General features: G+C 36.9%; 4 protein-coding genes across 5 annotated transcripts; 3 read left to right on the forward strand and 1 right to left on the reverse strand.

The window, feature by feature from the left end:
- LOC116130036 (zinc finger CCCH domain-containing protein 19-like) lies at positions 1-4,547 on the forward strand. The gene is made up of 4 exons (XM_031415782.1): positions 1-715; positions 1,001-1,058; positions 1,934-2,088; positions 2,174-4,547. Exons 1-4 carry the CDS (start codon positions 1-3, stop codon positions 4,348-4,350), a joined length of 3,105 nt encoding a protein of 1,034 aa, XP_031271642.1. The 3' UTR covers positions 4,351-4,547.
- A 2,072-nt stretch (positions 4,548-6,619) lies between these two features.
- On the reverse strand, positions 6,620-9,702 carry LOC116130052. Its single transcript, XM_031415798.1, has 5 exons — positions 9,467-9,702; positions 8,548-8,717; positions 7,916-7,979; positions 7,021-7,126; positions 6,620-6,884 (listed from the first exon to the last, which is right to left on the reverse strand). Exons 1-5 carry the CDS (start codon positions 9,543-9,545, stop codon positions 6,770-6,772), a joined length of 534 nt encoding a protein of 177 aa, XP_031271658.1. The 5' UTR covers positions 9,546-9,702; the 3' UTR covers positions 6,620-6,769.
- A 693-nt stretch (positions 9,703-10,395) lies between these two features.
- On the forward strand, positions 10,396-14,192 carry LOC116130014 (uncharacterized CRM domain-containing protein At3g25440, chloroplastic). 2 transcript variants are annotated; one of them, XM_031415764.1, is made up of 5 exons: positions 10,396-10,518; positions 10,842-11,313; positions 11,806-12,207; positions 12,455-12,595; positions 13,340-14,192. In XM_031415764.1, the coding sequence occupies exons 1-5, from the start codon at positions 10,460-10,462 to the stop codon at positions 13,370-13,372; spliced, it is 1,107 nt and encodes a 368-aa protein (XP_031271624.1). In that variant the 5' UTR covers positions 10,396-10,459; the 3' UTR covers positions 13,373-14,192. The 2 variants fall into 2 exon arrangements, with proteins under 2 accessions (XP_031271624.1, XP_031271625.1); XM_031415765.1 differs by lacking the exon at positions 12,455-12,595.
- A 1,633-nt stretch (positions 14,193-15,825) lies between these two features.
- On the forward strand, positions 15,826-19,637 carry LOC116130085 (protein FMP32, mitochondrial-like). Its single transcript, XM_031415833.1, has 7 exons — positions 15,826-16,200; positions 16,297-16,428; positions 16,668-16,727; positions 18,841-18,917; positions 19,002-19,058; positions 19,155-19,221; positions 19,314-19,637. The coding sequence occupies exons 1-7, from the start codon at positions 16,060-16,062 to the stop codon at positions 19,431-19,433; spliced, it is 654 nt and encodes a 217-aa protein (XP_031271693.1). The 5' UTR covers positions 15,826-16,059; the 3' UTR covers positions 19,434-19,637.
- The last annotated feature ends 1,599 nt before the right edge of the window (positions 19,638-21,236 follow it).

The raw sequence follows: 21,236 nt of genomic DNA on the forward strand, positions 1-21,236 counted from the left end.
ATGGGGGTCAGTTTGGTTGCAAGGCCAGAGATATTGCTCCATCTCCAAAACCTGGGAGTGGATCTCAAGCATGGGGAAATGCTTCATCTCAAAGCTAGAGCCAAATATCCAGTTCATTTGCCTGCTCAATCTCCTGCTTTTGCTCAACCTCATGCTTCATCCTTCATACTGGAAATCCATCGGGGTTTTTCCTGCTCCAGGCCAATCAGGTATGCCCCATCCGATTCTTGGAGACCTTTACTCCCTGGTCAATCAAACATACAGCCACTTCCTGCTCAACCCACACATACCTTGGGGTATGGGTGTCACAGGCCATCAAAGTACTGTGCCAGACAGGGGCCTGAGAATCAATACTGGTTGGGGCAAATGCCAGTAACCCAAGCATGGTTGGGGAGGACAATTACCTGCGAGTACAAATATGAACTGGGGAACCCAGAACAAGCACAGGCTCCCGGAAATGCAAATTCAGGTTGGTCTGCACCTGTAAATGGACAATTTCCTGGAAATGCGATTCCTAGCTGGGTGCCACCTGGCCAAGGACCACCACCTTTAAATGCAAATCCAGGTTGGGTTGCTCCTGGACAAGGCCAGCCCCTGAAATGCAAATCCCGGTTGGGGGGCCCCTACTGGGAATTCAGGCATGTGGGAGGTGAACAGAAGAATGGTGGAGACAGGTTCTCAGGCCAAAGAATGGACTCCTCAGGTGGTGATCCTGGTTGGTGGAGGTAGACTTGGAATAGACAGTCACTCATTTGGCAACCGAGGAGGGGAATTCATCGAGGCCTCCTTTAATAAAGGGCAGAGAGTATGTAATTCCATAGAGAAAGATTAGTTTCTGATGTTTGGACAATGATACCAATTCATTCTTAACATTTGTGGCTTTTTCCTACCTTTTTTCCCCCCTACCTTTTATTAATGTTGATATTTCACAATTCCATGTTTCAATAATCTTTTATATGGTGCATGATAATTGTTGTTTGAATGCAGTGGATGGAAGCAGAGATACTGCGCCTGAGTCATCTACGTGATCGAGCCAGTGATTTAGGGCGTAGAAAAGAATATCCTTTACAAGTTTATGAGGAACTTTATTATCATCTTGCATGCAGTTGGATGGTTGTCTTTTAATGTTTTAGTTCTCTGCTAAATTCTTAACATCTGCAACAATGAGACTTAAGTGCAAGCTTCTTTACTTTTTTTCTTTTACTCCTATTTCCTTTTTATCTTGTCTTACTTTTTTTTTCATTTTTATTCTTGTTTATCCATATGCCATCTGGGTGTCTGATGATGTATTTGTTTTATGATATTCTTATGGTAATTTGCACCATAGTATTGGATGGAACTTTGGAATGATTTTTTCATAATAAAGTAATAATTTACACTATGGTATATACATTTCTACAAAAGTCTGTCTGATGTTAGATTTGAGCTGACCGTCGTAGCTGTTATTTTCTTTTGGGAAAAAAAAATTGACCAAAAATCCTCTTACAATTTATTTTGTATCTAAAAATATGCACAAGATCTGTTTTCACCACAATATAACCTAGTAGCATAATCTTTCAAATCGCAACTTTTACTTTCCTCCTGGCTGTATTATATATAGATTGTGTGGACAACCTACTCTAACCTTTGAGTGAAGAAAATAAAAAACCAAAATAGGTGTATTTTCATTTGTAAATTTGTTAGAAGTTCTAGGCAGGAACATTTATGCACCAATCTTCTTCCCTCCATGTCTACATCCACCCCTCCACCCTTCTATCAATGCTATATTGCTCCATCTCATCATTTTAGTTCTCATTAGATACTGAACTTGCTAGATGAAATGTTAACTCCAGCTCATGCAGAATTGAATAATTATAGATCTGCACTTAATTACTTGTAATGGCAAGGGCTATGCTTTTTCACACCAGTTAAGTGCTCCTTGACTTCTGTTCACGCTTAGAGAATGTGTGGAGAAGTTGCAGCTTTTAAAGACGCCAGAGGAGCGGCAGCGTAGACTGGAGGACATTCCAGAAATTCATTCAGACCCTAACATGGATCCAAGTTATGAGTCTGATGAGGATGAGGGTGAAACAGATGACAAGAGACAAGGTCTGGTTTGTTTCCCTGTGAATTTTGAACAATTTCTTGTCTTTTATACTATATTCAATGGTAACATTGCGTCTGGTACATGCAGAAAACTCTATGAGACCAAGAGGCAGTGGCTTTAGCAGGAGAGGAAGAGAACCTATTTCCCCTGGGAGGGTAGCTTCTGCTTCAAATGATTCTTTTAGTGGGACAAGGAATTATTCAGGTGGAAATAAAGAATTGAGTAGAAACTTGTCTAATAAAGGTTTCTCAAACAAAGGGGATGATTTGTTTGGAGCTGGCGAGATAGTGAATGAAAATCTATGGAACCAAGCAAGAGCTAAAGAAACTCAGCAATTAAACAGTTGGGAGAAGCCAAGAATTGCTTCAAATTTAGAAACTAGAAATCCCCATTCTGTGGTGTTATCAGAACCAAGTTCTAGGGTTGTTTCAGAAATTTCACCAATACCTGGTTCTACAGGTGGAGCACAGTCTTCTCCCAAAATTAACGAATCAGAGAAAATGTGGCACTACAAGGATCCCTCTGGGAAAGTTCAAGGACCATTTTCTATGGTGCAGCTGCGAAAATGGAACAACACTGGTTATTTTCCTACTAATTTGGGAATATGGAGATCTAATGAGAAGCCAGAGGACTCGATACTTTTGACTGATGCATTGAGTGGCAAGTTCAATAAAGATCCTCCATTGATGGACAGCAGTTTGTCTCAAACGGTCTCATACTCTGGGAAGCCTCATGGAGCAACTTTGCAGCAAGGAATGGAGATTCAAGTTGGAGGAAATTCAAACTTCGATCAGAATCGTACAGCTTGGAATTCACATGATTCCCTGAGTTCTGTAGCTCAATCGGTACTTGGTTCTTCTACAGGTGGGGCGGCTTCTTCCTCACTTGAGGTTCCTAAGAGTTATAGAGATGGCTGGGGTTCTGAAACGAACCTCCCATCTCCAACTCCAAGTACCACAGTTCAGACCAAGGGAAAAACTTTTGAAAGAGAATGGTCACCCACCCCTACTAAACCATCTGGTCCCCTCATGATGGCCAACCAATTTTCTGGAGGCAATGGAGGGCAGCAATCTTCTACTTTGCTTGTTCCAGAGAGTGGGCAATTGTTGCATACTTCCATTCCAACACCTTCTACATCAAAATTGAGTGGTAATGTGGATAGTTTAAATATGTCTCATGGAGTGAGTTTAGCATCTAAGCCTGAAATAGGCGAATCACACAGGGTGCTAGTCAATTCCCATCAGCTACCAGTGACTAATTCAACTGTTGCCTCTATGAATGCTGGTGTTGATTTGAAAAATATTGGTGCTGCTATCCAGAACTTGGTTCAACCTGTGACTACTCAGATTCCCCCTGTAGAAACTCATGGATGGGGATCAGGTTTGGTTGCAAGGCCAGAGATGATTGCTCCATCTCCAAAACCTGGGAGTGGATCTCAAGCATGGGGAAATGCTTCATCTCAGAAGCTAGAGCCAAATAATCCAGTTCATTTGCCTGCTCAATCTCCTGCTTTTGCTCAACCTCATGCTTCATCCTTCAGTACTGGAAATCCATCTGGGGTTTTTCCTGCTCCAGGCCAATCAGGTATGCCACCATCCGATTCTTGGAGACCTTTACTCCCTGGTCAATCAAACATACAGCCACTTCCTGCTCAACCCAACATACCTTGGGGTATGGGTGTCACAGGCCATCAAAGTACTGTGCCGAGACAGGGGCCTGAGAATCAAGGTACTGGTTGGGGGCAAATGCCAGTAAACCCAAGCATGGGTTGGGGAGGACAATTACCTGCGAGTACAAATATGAACTGGGGAACCCAAGGACAAGCACAGGCTCCCGGAAATGCAAATTCAGGTTGGTCTGCACCTGTAAATGGACAAGTTCCTGGAAATGCGATTCCTAGCTGGGTACCACCTGGCCAAGGACCACCACCTTTAAATGCAAATCCAGGTTGGGTTGCTCCTGGACAAGGGCCAGCCCCTGGAAATGCAAATCCCGGTTGGGGGGCCCCTACTGGGAATTCAGGCATGTGGGGAGGTGAACAGAAGAATGGTGGAGACAGGTTCTCAGGCCAAAGAGATAGGACTCCTCAGGGTGGTGATCCTGGTTATGGTGGAGGTAGACCTTGGAATAGACAGTCATCATTTGGCAACCGAGGAGGGGTAGATTCATCGAGGCCTCCTTTTAATAAAGGGCAGAGAGTATGTAAATTCCATGAGAGTGGACATTGCAAGAAAGGATCTCAATGTGATTATCTACACACTTGAGATATGGGAATTGAATGGAGCGCTGTGCGCTGTGTAGAGCAGTTCAATCTGTACAGTTATTTTAGTTAAAGAAAGTTTGACATTAAATCTTTTTAAGCTTTATACACAGTATAACCTTTTGTAGATTAGCGGTTACTTCATCTTTTTGCAGTTTTGCGGCTCACCTGCTTTTTATTAATTTTATTTGTCTCAGTGAATCCGCTTTCCTTATATTCAAATAATGGAAAAGGTTTAAATGCTTGGATGGATAAAGCGTTTGTGTGGATGCATGTTTATGAGTTTGGTATTTTGCTTATGGTTGCTTCATTTGGATTCTTGCTAGTCAATTGCAAGTGTTGCAGTGGACTGGTTTTGAATAATGAAAATGTTAAAAGTTTGGCTTGAATTATCCCAAACATGGCTTTGCCAACTGGAATTCTATATAGTTTTTGAGTCATGCTGCGGTATGCGGTAACAACCTTCGACGTGACAGTTGAATTGGTGTTATTATGTCAAAATGATTTGGTTAGACCAAAGAAACGGTTGTTATTTTATAGGGAATGACATTGTTTTAAAAACCGAACCGTTCGTTGACCCGATTAATTGTTATAAGTTTAAAAATTAGCAAATACATCCTTAAAAGTTTCAATAAACCCCTCTACGTTTAAAATAAAGCAAATGGACTCTCAATTTTATTATTAATTATTTTTCTCTCTCCGTATCACTTCCATCTTTCACTTTTTTTCTCTCTCCCCATCACGCACTCCCCGTCACTTTCATCTTCTTTCTTCTTCCTCTTTCTTCTTTGTCTACTGTAATTTTTCTCTCCTCTTTTCTTTCTTCTAATCTTCTTCTTACTCTTTCTTGTGTCTCCTCCTCTCCTTCTTCTTCCCTCCCCTTCCTTCTTCTTCTTTGCCAGTAGATTTTAGTGTAAGTGTCGTGAAGAAGCATTGAAGATGAAAATAGAAGATAATGAAACGGTGCTGAAATCGGTTTAGGGATTAGGAATATGAATTTTTTTGGATTAGACGAACTGTTTTAAGCTCCGGGCCGGTCGGATTGACGGTTTTGTACTATTCCGTCAATCCATTATCGGTCCAAAACGGGTTAATTAATATTGCCGATTTTGTGTTAACCCAGACCGAAGTAAAGGCCGGCTCCCAGTCGAACCGGTCCGTGTTTTAAAACAGAGGGGAATGGTCGTTCTTTATAAAAGAATGATCGTTCTTCATGAATAAACAACCAAAGGAATAACCGTTCATAAATAAGGAAAAACCATTCCTAATGGAGGGAAGAACTATTCCTTATGAAAAGAATGAATGTTTCTTTGGTTGTTCCTTACGAAAGAATGATTGTTATTTCATAAGGAACATCCGTTTTTTATGAAGGAATGATTATTCCTTTATAAGGAACAATCATTCCTCGTTTCTTATAAAAGAACGGCCGTTTTTTTCATAAGTAACAACTGTTCTTTCTGAAGAAACGACCCTTCATTTTTAATAGTGCTTTTAGTGTCTTAGGTATAGTGGGAGCTGATGTGATAGTACTAATCTGTTGACACATTAAGATTGTAAGAGATTATAAGATTGGATTATAAATGTAACATTTTTCATAGTGTTTACCCAAGTAGCAGTCTTGTGAATCTTAAGAGACTTATTAAATGTTGCATATTGTTCAGTTTGGCTCTTTTTCTTGACAAAGTATTTCAGTTCTACGAAAGACAGTGCACACAGCTCCAAGTTAACAAGGAAAATAAAAAACAATAATTCATTGAAATGAACTAACAGGGATGTGCTTATTACAAGATCATAAGATGAGAGGGAAAATATAATTTAATTCAGGAAAAAAAAAAAAAAAAAAGAAGGCAACAATGCCTGTTCTTTATTCGTTATTACACATGAAAAACCTGGAGTTTATGACATTCTAATTGTGATGAGAAATTTTCACTTCCTTCTGTAAGGGTATAGAATATCTTCCAACGTCTCTTTCATGTAATTGCCCACTTTATTCACATTTTTGGCCACACCTGATGCAACTAGTCCTGCATTCCTTTTAAACCTGCACATTTAGTTTATCACAAAACTTAGGTTCAAGGTCTCTCGACGGCNTCATAGTGTTTACCCAAGTAGCAGTCTTGTGAATCTTAAGAGACTTATTAAATGTTGCATATTGTTCAGTTTGGCTCTTTTTCTTGACAAAGTATTTCAATTCTACGAAACACTGTACACAGCACCAAGTAAACAAGGAAAAGAAAAAACAATAATTCATTGAAATGAACTAACAAGGATGTGCTTATTACAAGATCATAAGATGAGAGGGAAAATATAATTTAATTCAGGAAAAAAAAAAAAAAAAAAGAAGGCAACAATGCCTGTTCTTTATTCGTTATTACACATGAAAAACCTGGAGTTTATGACATTCTAATTGTGATGAGAAATTTTCACTTCCTTCTGTAAGGGTATAGAATATCTTCCAACGTCTCTTTCATGTAATTGCCCACTTTATTCACATTTTTGGCCACACCTGATGCAACTAGTCCTGCATTCCTTTTAAACCTGCACATTTAGTTTATCACAAAACTTAGGTTCAAGGTCTCTCGACGGCAAAATTTGGACCGAAGTTAAATGATCAAAGACTACATTGATGATTGAACTAAGAATTGACTCATCCATTTGGGTTTTTCTGTGTTACCTGTTCAAGTATTCGTCTCCTGGAAAGGGTGCTGGCTTGTAGGGTCGAGGTTGAGGTTGTGGTTGAGGTTGAGGTTGAGCATGAGCATGAACATGAGGCCGAGTCTCTTCATGAAAGCAAAAGACCAAGAATCATTGTTATTAAACAGAAAGAAACGAGAATTCAAACTTAAAAAGGAAAATATTGATTAAACATTTGAATCTTCAGTTACAAATGATTTTACATACTTTCGGCATAGATTTACTCCAGATACTACAGAGACTAACAGCCAAGGGGAATGAAGAAAATATAAAACAGTAAGAAGAAAAAAATATACAGCACCTACTCATCTCGACAGAAGAACAGTGCTAGAAAACATGCTAGCATTTTCTGTATATATAAGAAATTCATTTCTGATCCACTAATATATTTATTTGCATTTGAAAGACGTGTGAAAGAATGCGATTATACTACTTTTAAGGAGACATTGCAATAAATTGCTTTCTATGACAATTTTTTTTTACTTCAATACAAAAATCAATTACATTTTCCAGGAACCACCCAAGATAAATACAGATTCAATTTCTCCTCATGTTATATCTTAGGGTGGAATAAGGCCCAACCCGAGGCACCCAAATGTTAAGCAATGTTGCGGAACCAGGTTTTAGAATGCAACTGCTATCACCCAAATTTTTTAATTGCATTGCGTTGTACACAAATAACAGAATAGCTATAATATATAATAAATTCAAAGAGCCATTTTAATTGCAAAACTGGTCATTGCTTTAAGAAACATATCGTAACTTATCATGAAACACTCTAAAGTTCACCAAGAAGATAATAAGACTTGAAAGTAATAATATCTGAGACGATAGTCTTTGCTCAACTTTGAAAGAGAAAAAAAGACTCTCAATACCTTCATTTTTACGAACATGAGCAGGAACATGATCAGCAGTTGAAGGGCTTCTGTCCAACAATACCTGAAACAAAAGAATAGACAAAGAATTATGAGTTTAACTCTTAAAGAAGATGCATTTCAAGTTGCAAGAATCTCTGTGAAACCTAAGAGCAACAAACATGCATTTTTGACATAATTGACCTAAACTAATTCACATATCAGTAAATGGGTCGGCACACCTGCCTTTTCCTAGGCCATACCAAAAACTCACAAACTTCTATGGTGAAAATCAAATGAGCCATAAACAATTTTAAACTTCACAAATTTATGAAGTTCAATGAATGAATTCGCTTCTAGAACAACTAATACCATATTGTACACATCTATGAACTACTTCGCTCACAAAAGATAGAAAGAAAGAAAGAAGAATGAAAACCTATACTTGCAAATTACCAGCTGACCATGCTCCCCTCCTCCCTTCTCATAAAGATTTTGAAATTAGAAGAGAAGGATAAGTTAATACCCAATTCTCAAAGCTTCTACTGATATTGACATATTATTAAAATTGAAAGAGAAACATGTCAACAGATCCTCACAGTTCACAACAAAATGTTATAGATTAGGAAACAATCAGAAAAATAATACATGACCTCAAGCCCAACACAGAATGGCAATTCTGCTTCTTTATCCATCTTATCAGTTGATGAATCTTTATTGTCCAAGTATACTGAGTAACCAACACATCCATACTTGAAATCCTTAAGACTACGGCCCTCTTTTGAAGCTTCCAACTCAGTTTCTCCCACAACGTACCTGGGGACTGGTCATACACCTTAAAATCAGGGCATATTTTTCAGAGTTTCAATAAAAAAAAGCCCTTAATCGGATGAAACAGCCAGTAAACTTTAAAACATAATTCTTAAATTAGAAAGCAGAAGACGCCAGTATTGCATGTGCCAACACAAATATGTGTATAGAAACAAAAAATCGAAAGAAGCCAAGAAGTTAACAGCATTAGCATCGTATGGATCAAGTCTAAACATTACAGCATTCATAGCAACATTACAAACACTTAGAGCACCAATACACAAACAGAGCTACAGTTAGTCCCCAATAAAGTAGATTAATTAGCACAGTTACCAAACTTTGGCAATCAAAACTCGTTTTGGACAAATTAACCCAAGAAAAATTATTTGGCTCACAACCCAAAACAGAAGAAGAAAAAAAAAAAGCTATAGATCTTTCCTTCTTCATTTTAACAACACCGCTATAGAGACCAATTATGAGCCACTCAGGAATTGAAAGAACCACAAAGAAGCAAAATTGCACAGCCCTCCATCACCCCCATTAAAACACTTAAAATTTTATGATTCTTCTATGATTTTTAATTCCACATTTTATTACTGAAGCTAATATACAGAATATTCACAATTTTTTTTTTTTTTTTTTGTTGATTAATAAGCATAATCAGACACTTAAAATAACATACAAACCACCCAACAAAACATAAACTTGTTGATAATATATAAAGCTAAGATCAAACAGAACAGAAAAACCCGGATGAAATACCTTGATGGAGATTTCGGGGGACGCCAACACAAATGGGGTGGTGAGATTTGTTTTGAGAGTAGAAGAGTAGTATAAACATCCCTTGCACGACTTTCCTTTCTTGTGATTAATGTTATTACTTTTATTATTTGGTGGTTTTGATTTTCAAGAGATTTCCCTTGTTCTTCTTTTTCTTCCCCCATTGAATTGATATCTTTCATTCTATTTCTGGCAACTGCGACATAATAACCCTTCCTTCTCTGGTTTTCGCTTTTTGACTGCTCGCGTTCTGCTGCTCTCCACAGTATCCTTAACCAAAAACAAAAAAAATACTGATATTATACAAAATCCTAAGCGACCCCAATTTTTTTGATAAAAATCGACCACCCCTAAGGTACAAGGCTATAATTTTGTGACCAACGAGGGGCAATTTTGTCTTTTCACGCAAGTTTTTGGTAAATTTCATTATTTTTTTTTCCCCATTCGTTCAAGGATATGATATATAGGTTAATCCAACATCCATTTTACCAATTTTGTGAACCGTAATATGTTCATTAAACATCGATGGGTCGTATCAGTATGAAAAACCACACTACACTCTAATCGAAAGAAAAAAAAAAAAAAAAAACCTGTAATATTTGATGAACGCTTGAGATTTTTTATGTATTACTCAAGAGGTTTAGATTTTGAATTCTCATGACTACTAATAAAGATTATCTTAGAGACTTACCCGATATTAATTTCAGGACCCTAAGAGACTGATTGAGGTACGTATAAGCTATTCCGGACACTCCCCAATCCAAAAAAAAAAAAAAAAAAAACTCATAGAATAATATATTAGTTTATGGGCCCGAGAGAGCCCAATTAGATAATTTCGGTCTCATAACGGTCCAGTCAAGTTACTTCAATATAATGAAGCAACTCCCCACCTCCGTCTCAACCACCACCACCAGCAGCGCAACCGCTACGTCCAACACTTTCCTCTCTGCAACACAGCTTGACCTAGATTACTACATGTTCTCCCTAACTTCCTTTCGACGAACAATGCGTGCATATCCTGAATCTCTCAAAAGGTATTTGTTGAAAAACTATACATTTTTATTCAAGATTGAGTTTTTTTACCTAAGTAGTTGCTTTAATTTAATTTTCTGCCAGATTAGATAAAAAATTTGTTAGTTCATACCTAAAACATGCGTCGAGGCTTTAAGAAATTATAGAAATGGAATTTTGCTAAGAATTAACATTGCTCTTTAACTTCAATATTATTTCAAGTTTCTGCCATACAAATGGCTTGCAACTAATTTTGTTAAACCCTTTTTAGTAACAATTAAGAGAAAAAAAAAAAGATTATTAAATTTCAGGAAGCTAATGATTTTTATGATATGTTCCTTTGCAGGGATTCTTTAGTGTTGTTTGGTTGTCTTGTTCAAAGTAAGGCTGTTATCTCATCACTGTCTGGCGTTTCTACTTCTGCCAATCCCCTTTATTATATCACTTATGCACAGGAGAGAAGTTATGGGGTATTAAGATCTTTCCTTGGAGCACAGCACATATTCTCGCCTGCTGATAATTCGGTGATGAAAAGATTGGAAATGTTTGAGTTTTGTAGTGTCAGTAGAAAATTGCTACATTCGAGATACATGAGCAGTGCATCAATTGAGTTAAAGACGGATGGTGGTGCTGTGAGGTTTTCTTTTAATAAGCAGGGTAACAAAAATGGGTCACTGAAGACAGTGAAGGAGGGGGCTAAAAGGTTGAAAATGTCAAAAAAGGCCAAGCGTAATGAACTCAGGTTCTATCGTCTCATGGCCAAAAAGAAGATGAATTCTTCAAACCCAGAAGTTAGGATTAGATACAAACTTGGGAAGGTTGTTAACCTGTCGACTTATTCAATTGGCATTTCACTCAGTAGTCTAGGAAAAACTTTTAGACTTGCTTTTAAAGTTAATATTTCAGCCACTACTGCTTCTTTATTTTGAGTTTTTCTTCTCGTTTTTTTAATTCTGGTGCACAATTGACTGTGTTAGTCTTGTGGAAATTTAATGTTGCATGTACAATGTGGCTGCCCTAGATTTTACTTTATTTTGTCTTAGCAATTAAGGGTAGAATAGATTTGGTTGCATGTTGTGCAGAGGATTTTGTGTAATTCTTTTTTCGGAGCAGAAATAATAATTATAATATATGTGTATATATATATATATATATATAGAGAGAGAGAGAGAGAGAGAAGAAATATCATCATTAATGTGTGGAAAATGTAGTTTGGTCTAGTTCAAAGGTGGTTGTGCTATTTTACTGTTATCTTCTAACACACTATTAATGGTTTAAGCCTTTTAAATTTCTCTGTAAAATATTCTCAGGCCAAACGGAAGGAAGCATGGCTTATTGAGAAGTTGAGGAAATTTGAGGTTCCTAAAGGGCCAGTTGAAACATATGATCCTGAAATTTTAACCGAGGAAGAGAGACACTACTTAAAGCGTACTGGTGAAAAAAAGAAAAATTATGTCCAAGTTGGAAGACGAGGAGTGTTTGGAGGAGTTGTTCTTAATATGCATCTCCATTGGAAGAAGCATGAAACTGTGAAGATTGTTTGCAAGCCTTGCAAGCCAGGGCAAATTCATGCTTATGCTGAAGAAATTTCTCGACTGAGTAAGGGCATTGTGATTGACATAAAACCTGACAATACTATAATATTTTATCGTGGAAAGAACTACGTGCAGCCAGAAGTCATATCACCTCCTAACACCTTATCTAAAGACAAGGTAAATTTAGTCCTTTATTTTATTGTTTATCCTCTGTGTGTTCACCATCTGCACGTGTTTATATCTCCTCTGCCCTCAACATATTTTTCTTCTGAAGAATCAAGTAGTTGTGGGCTTAGGAGTTTAGCAGGTCCAATTTATTTATGGTCTGTCCTTGCCTTCTAGATTATTATTTTAATGTAATGATATATATTTCTTTATAATGTAATCTGGACTTGCCTTGATGATTTCTTGAAATTTTCCCTAGGCCCTGGAAAAATATAGGTATGAGCAGTCCCTTGAGCATACAAGTGGGTTCATTGAAAAGTTGGAGCAAGAACTAGAAGAGTATCATAAGCATATTGCTTTGTACAAGAAAAGAAAAGAGGATACAAATCGTGATTCCTTGGTAAGCCATTTTTCATTTGGCTAAAATTTCAAACAGAAAAGAACTGATCATCTACATGTGTTCGTCTTGCTTTAGTATAGAAAATAAGAGATAAAAAAGAAGAGGTGTTTCTGATTCTCAAAGTAGATAACCCTGTCCTGGTGTTTAGATTTTTAGAGCTGCCATGTTTGTCATTCCCCGCAACAGAAGATGACAGTCCTATCCATGTCAATTGATAATGAGTATATTTTGATTCTTGTGGTCTTAGAATTTCCTATGCAAGGAAGATTAGAACTTTATGGAGAAGATGCCATCTAGCTGATGGTGAAGTCTGTTTGACATGGTATTAATCTACGTTGGAGACCTCTCAGCATAATTTTGTATGTGGTTATCTTTCATATTTCAGTTGAGTTCTCATGTCTTGCGTATATACTTGCTCTTCTTTGCGTTTGTTAATTTGTATCTGGTGATGTGTGTGCTTTTCCTGATTCATGGTCCTCTTTGTCACCAGAATTTTTGAAAATACCTCCTGCCTTCTTGTTTCGTAAAAAGGAAAATGATATGATATGATAACTGCGTGATTGAACATCTAAATGGAATCATAAGTCTGCTTATTTCCAGAAGCAGACATAACATCTTTAGAGTTGGATGACTTACATCAATGGATTCTTTTGAAAGAAATGTAAATATTGAAGTATCTATTATTATATCTCTATGCCAAGGTTATAAAAACTGGGAAATGGTTATTATTTATAAATTTTTCAGGATAATATTGGTCCAAGAAAAGAGGAGATTTAGCCAGTCATCTTCCTTGGAGAATCCAGTGTTGATTACTGCTCAAAAGAAGATTTTTTGTTCAACTGCACTCCTGTGAACAGAGCAAGATTAGTCAAATTCCAGAAGTTCCATAGTGTCCAAGGTTACAACACATAATTTTTCCTTACAAAACCAAAAGAGAAAAGAGGCCTTGGTCAAGAAAAGAGCAACTCCAGCCAAACCGTCAGCCTGTCTGTCCTCCCATATTCTTTATCCCTATCAGAGCCTCCCTCCTCTGGATTTTGAAAACAGCCTGTAGAGCCCAGCAACCTGCCACCAGGGAACCCAATTCACTCCCTTCCTTACCGGTGAACAGAAATTATTCTCTACGGGCAGTTGGTGAATGCTGTTGTGTGTAGAGAGCTATAGGGGGTCGACGTCTTTGTTTTTCTTCAAACCCCCAATCCGCTCTTGCTCGCTGCTACTAACGGGGTCTCGGTTGATTTCCCTTCCTTTAGTTACGCAGATATTTCAGTTCACTAAATTTGAAAAGTCCAAAGAGCACAGACTAGCTATGGAGATCCATGGATCATAGACGGTGGCCAATGAATTGCTGTTCTTTGAGCATGCTCACGAAACTGCTGAAGCTATCCATGCCCAGAACCCTACGGATGCTGATGATTAAACGAGACTTGGGGAGCTACCCCGGTGGTGTATTGGTTTCAAACTGATTCAGATTGAAAGATAATTTATATTGTGATCCCATAACCAGAGGAAACATGGATGGTACATCACCAGGAAATGCATATAGAGCTCTTTAACTGCTCACCAGGAGCAAGCCTGAGAATGTATTTATATGAAGGAAGATTTGGAAGATAGATAATGTTAATTTTCTATACAATTCCCAATTTGTTTGTTTGCTTCAGGCTCTCAAGGTACATCATGAGCAATGAAAAGCATTTCTGCATAGTTGATTCATTGGATTTGAACACATTTTTCCTTATAGACAACATTTTGAGCTGAAAAAAGTTACAAGCCCTAGATTACAATTACACATTTCTTTTCTTTTATATAACATTAAATCGACTTATAATAGCATCAATTTGGACTTAAAATTTGTATAATGATGAATTTAAGAAGGTAATTGAAAGTAATCAATTTTGTTATTTTAAAAGATAACAAAAGCATACGACCCGAGTTGCACACCCGGACGTGACCTCCGACCCGACCCGAATGGGATATACTCAAAGTCCATACTCGTTTATAATAAAGATTACTTTTAGGGTGTGTTTGGTTTAGAGAATATTGTATTACTGAGAATGTTATATCAAATATGTTTGATTAGATTAAAATAAATTGGTAGGTATGTTATATTAATACGTTTAATTGTGATGAAAAAATTAGTAGGTATGTCATCTAAATTATTGAATTGCCCTTCTTTATTATTATTATTTGGATTATTTTTTGAACCCTTTTATATTTGAAATTTTGTTAAAATACCCCAATAACAATAAAAGTTTAAATTTTAACAAAAACACCCTCACCTATCCAAGCTATTGTCGATCATTGACCACCACCATCGGGCAATGTCGGTAGTAGCTAAAACAGCACACGGTTCTGCCAGATCCAACTGGTCGTACACCGTTCCGCTGGCAGCCAGTGGTGGTGGCCGACGATGGGCGGTGGTTGCTTGATCCAACATTCTTGTAAATTGTTTTAAATGTAAGGGTAGTCTTGTCCAAAAGTTTTGTGTATAAGGATAAAATAGTGCATGAATATTTTTATAAATTGTTTTCAAAACGAGGGCATTTTTGTCCAAAAGCTTTAATAGTTAAGAATAAAATTGTAACAAAATTAAGATTACCCAGTAATCTCAGAATTAGAGGTGGACGAGGCCTGGGACCAGTCGGCCCGGGCCCAAATCCTGAAAGACGGGTCTTAGGCCCATGAGTTTTCCTTGGGCCCGAATCAATCCTAAGGGCCCAAGATCGATCCTAGGATCGGTCCTATGAGCCTAATTTTTTTTTTTTTAATTTTTTTGTAGAATTATATTTTAATCCCTACATTTATTACGTATTTTATTATGGGGGATTTTTTATATTATTCAGGGGGTTTATATAATTTGGGGGAGTTTTAAAAATTAACGGGCCTGGCCCTTGGAGGAGGGACCGACCTGGGCCCAGTCTAGTCCTAAAACTGGTCCTTACTCCCTTAGGCCTGGTCTAATCCTAGGATTGGGTTTTGTAGGGCTCAAGCCAAATTCTCATCTCTACTAAGAATTTCTCAAAAAATTATGATATTTAGATTTCACCTATATAATCAACCGTGATTATTATTGATTTTGAAAGATGATTGAAATCTTATATTAATTGTGAATCAAACATGTTAACTTAAGTGATTATTTTAAAAGTTAAAAATAAAAATAAAAAGCGCAAAATAAAGAATACATTGCGTTAGACAATAATTCACGTTTCAACCGTTAAATTCAACGGACTGCCACCATCTCCTATTAGGCTATTACGTGTCTTCCGCCGCCTCTCACTTCTCCCCATATAAATATCCTTTCGACATTAAACTAATTTTCCTTTCGGCTTTTTATTGTTTAAAATACGCTTTCTCTCCCCGCCATCTAGTTGATCTTTAGGTTTCACAAAGGGAACAAAAATACCCACTCTTGTTCTTATTTTGTTCGATTTCGTGAAGAATTTGTTTGATTAATCGGTTGATTGATGGCTATTTGCAAGCGCATGGTTAAATTGGCCGCGGATTCTAGTATTTGTTTCACCAACTCTGACTTGAGTTACAGAAAGATATCACAACTCGTTAAATCTAGTGGAAATCGTGCCTTTCTTGTTGATACATTGCAACTGGTAATTTCCGTTTATATATATTCCTTTGTTTGATTTTCGACTATTGAAGTGTTTTTTTTGCTGGATTTTTACATTTTTTTTTTAATAATGTTGAAGGTGAGGGGTTTAGAAGCTCAAGGTGTGCCGTCTAAACAAGCTGAGGCAATAACAGCTGCAATCACGGAAGTTTTAAACGATAGTTTGGAGAATGTGGCTAACTCTTTCGTCTCCAAGGAAGAAATGCAAAAAGTAATTGTTTTTTATTTTGCCTACCAACTGTTTGACGTGAATCAATTCTAGCTGTATTTATGATGGCAATGCAAAAAGTAATTGTCCATTATCTTGCCTACCAACTGTTTGACGTGAATCAATTCTAGCTGTATTTATGATGGCATTGCAAAATGTAATTGTCCATTATCTTGCCCCCCAACTGTTTGACGTGAATCAATTCTAGCTGTATTTATGATGGCGTGCTTTGTTATATGTAGACAGAGATGGCTCAAGAATCCAACCTTTCAAAGTTTAAATCTGAAGTGCAGAGTTTGCAGGTAATATACGGTTTTGTTATTTGTTTTCTGTGCTGCGGGAAGTCAAAAAAGCTTTAATTATGTGATTTGAAGCCTAGTTTCAGCATAGATGATAGTTTGTATTGAAAATCGTTATATATTGTTAATGATACAACTATCATTCAATAATTTGGTAATCAAAGAATTTTCAAACAACAGTTATAGTTTAAGAATGCTTTTGAGAATTTTTGGCTTACTAGAACAGAGAATAAGTTTGTGACCTGAGTTTAGAAGGGGAAGAGTTGCTTCAAGTTCAGGTAGCTTAATGCTAATAAAGAATTCTTTAAAGGCAATTTATTGGTTTTTAGTTTATAATGACTCATACAATTATCTCAAATCAGTACAATTTCTTTGGCTTACTAAAAATATAGGGTTAATTCATATTTCTTGATTGCATAAAGTTAATGTCTTTGTCAAAGTAATGACATTAAGGTATTTAAGTCATCCTCCACCCTACTAAATTTTGATTTTATTCATACTAGGGTGCAATTTTTTATTTTTTTGTATTCGTTGTGTTCAATAAATCTAAATTGAAGGCATGATTCATTGTTCCTAATAAGTTTATTACTTTCTTTAGTCCCAACTAGACTTAGCAAAACAAGCGGGTGGGCCGGGTATGGGCCAAGTCAAAACGGGTGCGGGTCCAAAACAGGTCAATCTAAACGGACCCAAAATATTGGACCCGCACCCTACCTTAACGGGTATGGTCCTGTTACTGCTGAATGCAGTTTTGAATTTTAACAGACACACCCCCATAATTCCTACACTTTTCATTTGTTACAATCATGCCCCCACAATCAACTCGTGCAAATTCATTGATTGAATTTATTTCAAAGTGACAGTTGGTCGTGGGCAGTGGTAGAAGGCGGGGGATGGCCAAGAAAGTGTTTTTGAGGTTTGGTGAGAGGTGGCAGGTGGGTAGACAGGTGCTCGGGTGCTTGAGGCGGGCATGCTGGTTGGGGCAAATTGTCGAACACTTGGTGTGCGTCAACAGGAGAAAAACAAACGGCAGTCGTGGGTAGGTTGTGCAACCCAAAATTACAACCAAAAGCAATCACCAAACAAACAATAATCCAACAAACCAAAAGCTAGTCAAAATGAAAGAAAATGGCAACTCAAACGCGGTGGCAGGCAGCTATGTCGAGGGTGGCAATTGGCGAGTTACCAGGTGTTAGGGTTATGGGGGTTTTGTTGAGGGGAAACCAATGAGTCTAGGGGTGGTGATGGGAGCGATTTTGGCCACCGGAATCTATCAAAATTTGGCTTAGAAGGGAAAAACCCTAACTTGGCGGCGACCAGTGAACGGAGGGATCAATAAGGCAAGAACCTTGGGGATTTTGGTCAATGGAGGACGGCGATGGTGGTGGTAGTGACGATGAAGGCCAACAGTGTCAGGAATGGCCAGGTCGGGTTTGAGATGAAGCTTCGCATGGTAGGGAAAAATGGTCAAATCCAACCAAAAAATCAATCGATCAGGCAAGGGACAAAGCAATCAGGGTTAAAGTGTTTATTTCCCTTAGTTTTGGTGAGAAATCTGTCGGAAATCAAAGTGAAATGGCTAGAGGCAGTGCTGACGGTGGTGGGCGATTGGACAATTGAATTCTAGGAATCAGGGATTTAGGTTAAATTAAAAAAAAAAAAAAAAAAATCATGGGTACCCGTGGGTGTACCCGGTCTGCCCGTTTACAAAATGGGTAGGGTCGGGTACGAGTCCAAAAAAAAAGGGCCTAATTATGCAGACTTGTACCCTATATACCCAAGTACGGTCGACCCACGGGTCCAAACCTGTTTTGCCTGGTCTAGTCCCAACATATCTGTCCAATCATTCCCTACTTGAAAATATTAGTTCCCAACCGTTAAATATGAGACTTTCTCCTACTTACACACATTTTACTCGTTTTTTGTTTCTTACTTCTTTTTTCCTTTCTTTCCTTGCCAACATTGCTTATTTTCTCTTTGATATCTTTTGATTCCTTGAAAGAGAAAGAATAAGTAGAACTTTTATGGTGGACAGGAAGATGAAAGAGCAAGAAAGTGTTTTTTGCATGTGCTGGTTTACTTATGATTTTACAAATGTGGTATAATTATCATGTAGGAACATCATTTTTCTTTGTTGCAACGTGAAACTGAAAAGCATCGAAGTGACATAGAGAAATTGCGCAGTGAACTGAGGTCTGTCTTATAAACTACAATGAAATTTGTTTTTAGCAACTGATATAGAGTATTAAGTTCAAGAATAATCCTCTTCTGTGACAGGTATGAGATTGACAAGGTCAAAGCTGGGCAGCGCTTGGATTTAAATCTTGAAAAAGGGTGAGAAAGAATTATTTGAGAAATATGTCGTATGATTCTATCAGTTGGATATTAGTTATTTATGCTAATTCGTTCTATTACCATAACTGAATGTAGGCGTATACGAGATGAACTTGCCAACCAAAAAGCAGAAACCACTAACCTGACTAATAAACTAGACAAGGTTAGTTTTATAATCTTATATGAGAGATTTTTATTATTATATATTAACATGTGTCATTATTAAACTTGGAAGCTCTTTTTTTTCTTCAACAGGAAATTCATTCATTAAGAGCCCAGGTGGAAGCAGCTAAATATGATGTGATCAAGTACTGTATAGGTACCCTCGTCTCTATATCTGCAGTTGGGCTTGCAATTGTCCGCATCTTGATGTAGGGTTTCATGTTATATTTATCATAAATACTAATTTTTATTCTTTTCTGGCTACTTACTGCATTGATAGACGGTCGGATAAATTATATTCTTTTATGTAAAAAACAGCTCTCGGATAAATCATATTCTTCTCTATAGGAAGCAAATATAAATTGAGAGAAACTATTGTCAGTTGTTAGTGTGACATATTTTTTTGTATAACTTTATCTCATTATCTTTAAACCACCGATACAAGGATTAGAAAATACTTAACGTTCTAATGTTTTCTCGAGTTCATTGCATGTCATAATAAGCATTTTGTTGGATCAAATATGTATAGAGTTTTCTTAAATCTTTTATTATTCTATTTTGTGTAATTTTGATTAGTCCTATTAGTTTTTTCACCATCTTCCATAGACCACAATTTGAACCATAAAAATGGATTAGCAGAGTTCTGTGAGACATGTATTTTCTTGCCATCTTTTTCATGTTTGGTTTTTGTAAGTCAATTTTATGCCTTTAATGATACACAACTGAATTGCTGATACAAAACTTAAATCACATCAAGTTTGACTTGAAATTTGGACACTAAGAATTGACCATTAAAGGAATTTAAAAAGGTAGTTGGATAGTAGTCGGTTTGCAATAAAAGTAATCAAAAGCTGGAGTGTTTTAATCTTCTAGAAGCATATTACTTGTATCAAGGAATGAGAAATCGGACTTGGCAAATGGCACCCATGCTACTGCACCCAGCAGCTGAATGGAACAAAGGGCACCCATGCTGCTGCGCCTAAGAAGCGAAGTAAAAGGGGTGCAGTAAAATAGGGCAACAGTAATGCTAGCTAACAAATACTTTTTACTAATTTTCTTTCATAAATGCGATGTGTTAATTCACAATTAATCAGTTTGTAATTTCTATTTTAAAAATCGGACTGGATTGGCCGATTGGACCAGGATTTGACAGCTTCTCCGGTCCGGTTTAGGTCTTAGGGGGTTTTTACAATATTTTAAAATTATGAGGGTTAATTTGTAACTTTATAAGGGTGTTTTAGAAATATATCAAAAGTTTAGGGATTAATTTGTAGTTTTTTTGGGGTACTTTTGGAATAATTAAAAATTTTAGGGATTAATTAAAACTTTTTTAGGAGAATTTTTGTAATATATTGAAATTTAAGGGGTTAATAAATTTTTTAAAAATAAAATATCGTTGACGTCATCGGTCCAACTGACCGGTCCAATTGGTTGGATTGGTTGACCCGTGACTCGGACAACAAAATAGGTTACCCTTAGATTTAGATTTTAAAACAATGTTATAATCGATCCTATCTATCTAATAATGGGTCTCGTTTAACTAAATACGAGCCACCTAATTATAAGTTATTACATTAAAAGTTAATGGGAANTATGTATAGAGTTTTCTTAAATCTTTTATTATTCTATTTTGTGTAATTTTGATTAGTCCTATTAGTTTTTTCACCATCTTCCATAGACCACAATTTGAACCATAAAAATGGATTAGCAGAGTTCTGTGAGACATGTATTTTCTTGCCATCTTTTTCATATTTTGGTTTTTGTAAGTCAATTTTATGCATTTAATGATACACAACTGAATTGCTGATACAAAACTTAAATCACATCAAGTTTGACTTGAAATTTGGACACTAAGAATTGACCATTAAAGGAATTTAAAAAGGTAGTTGGATAGTAGTCGGTTTGCAATAAAAGTAATCAAAAGCTGGAGTGTTTTAATCTTCTAGAAGCATATTACTTGTATCAAGGAATGAGAAATCGGACTTGGCAAATGGCACCCATGCTACTGCACCCAGC

The sequence above is a fragment of the Pistacia vera genome, unplaced genomic scaffold (assembly GCF_008641045.1).
Source record: "Pistacia vera cultivar Batoury unplaced genomic scaffold, PisVer_v2 Contig217, whole genome shotgun sequence".
In the NCBI taxonomy this organism is placed as follows: Eukaryota; Viridiplantae; Streptophyta; class Magnoliopsida; order Sapindales; family Anacardiaceae; genus Pistacia; species Pistacia vera.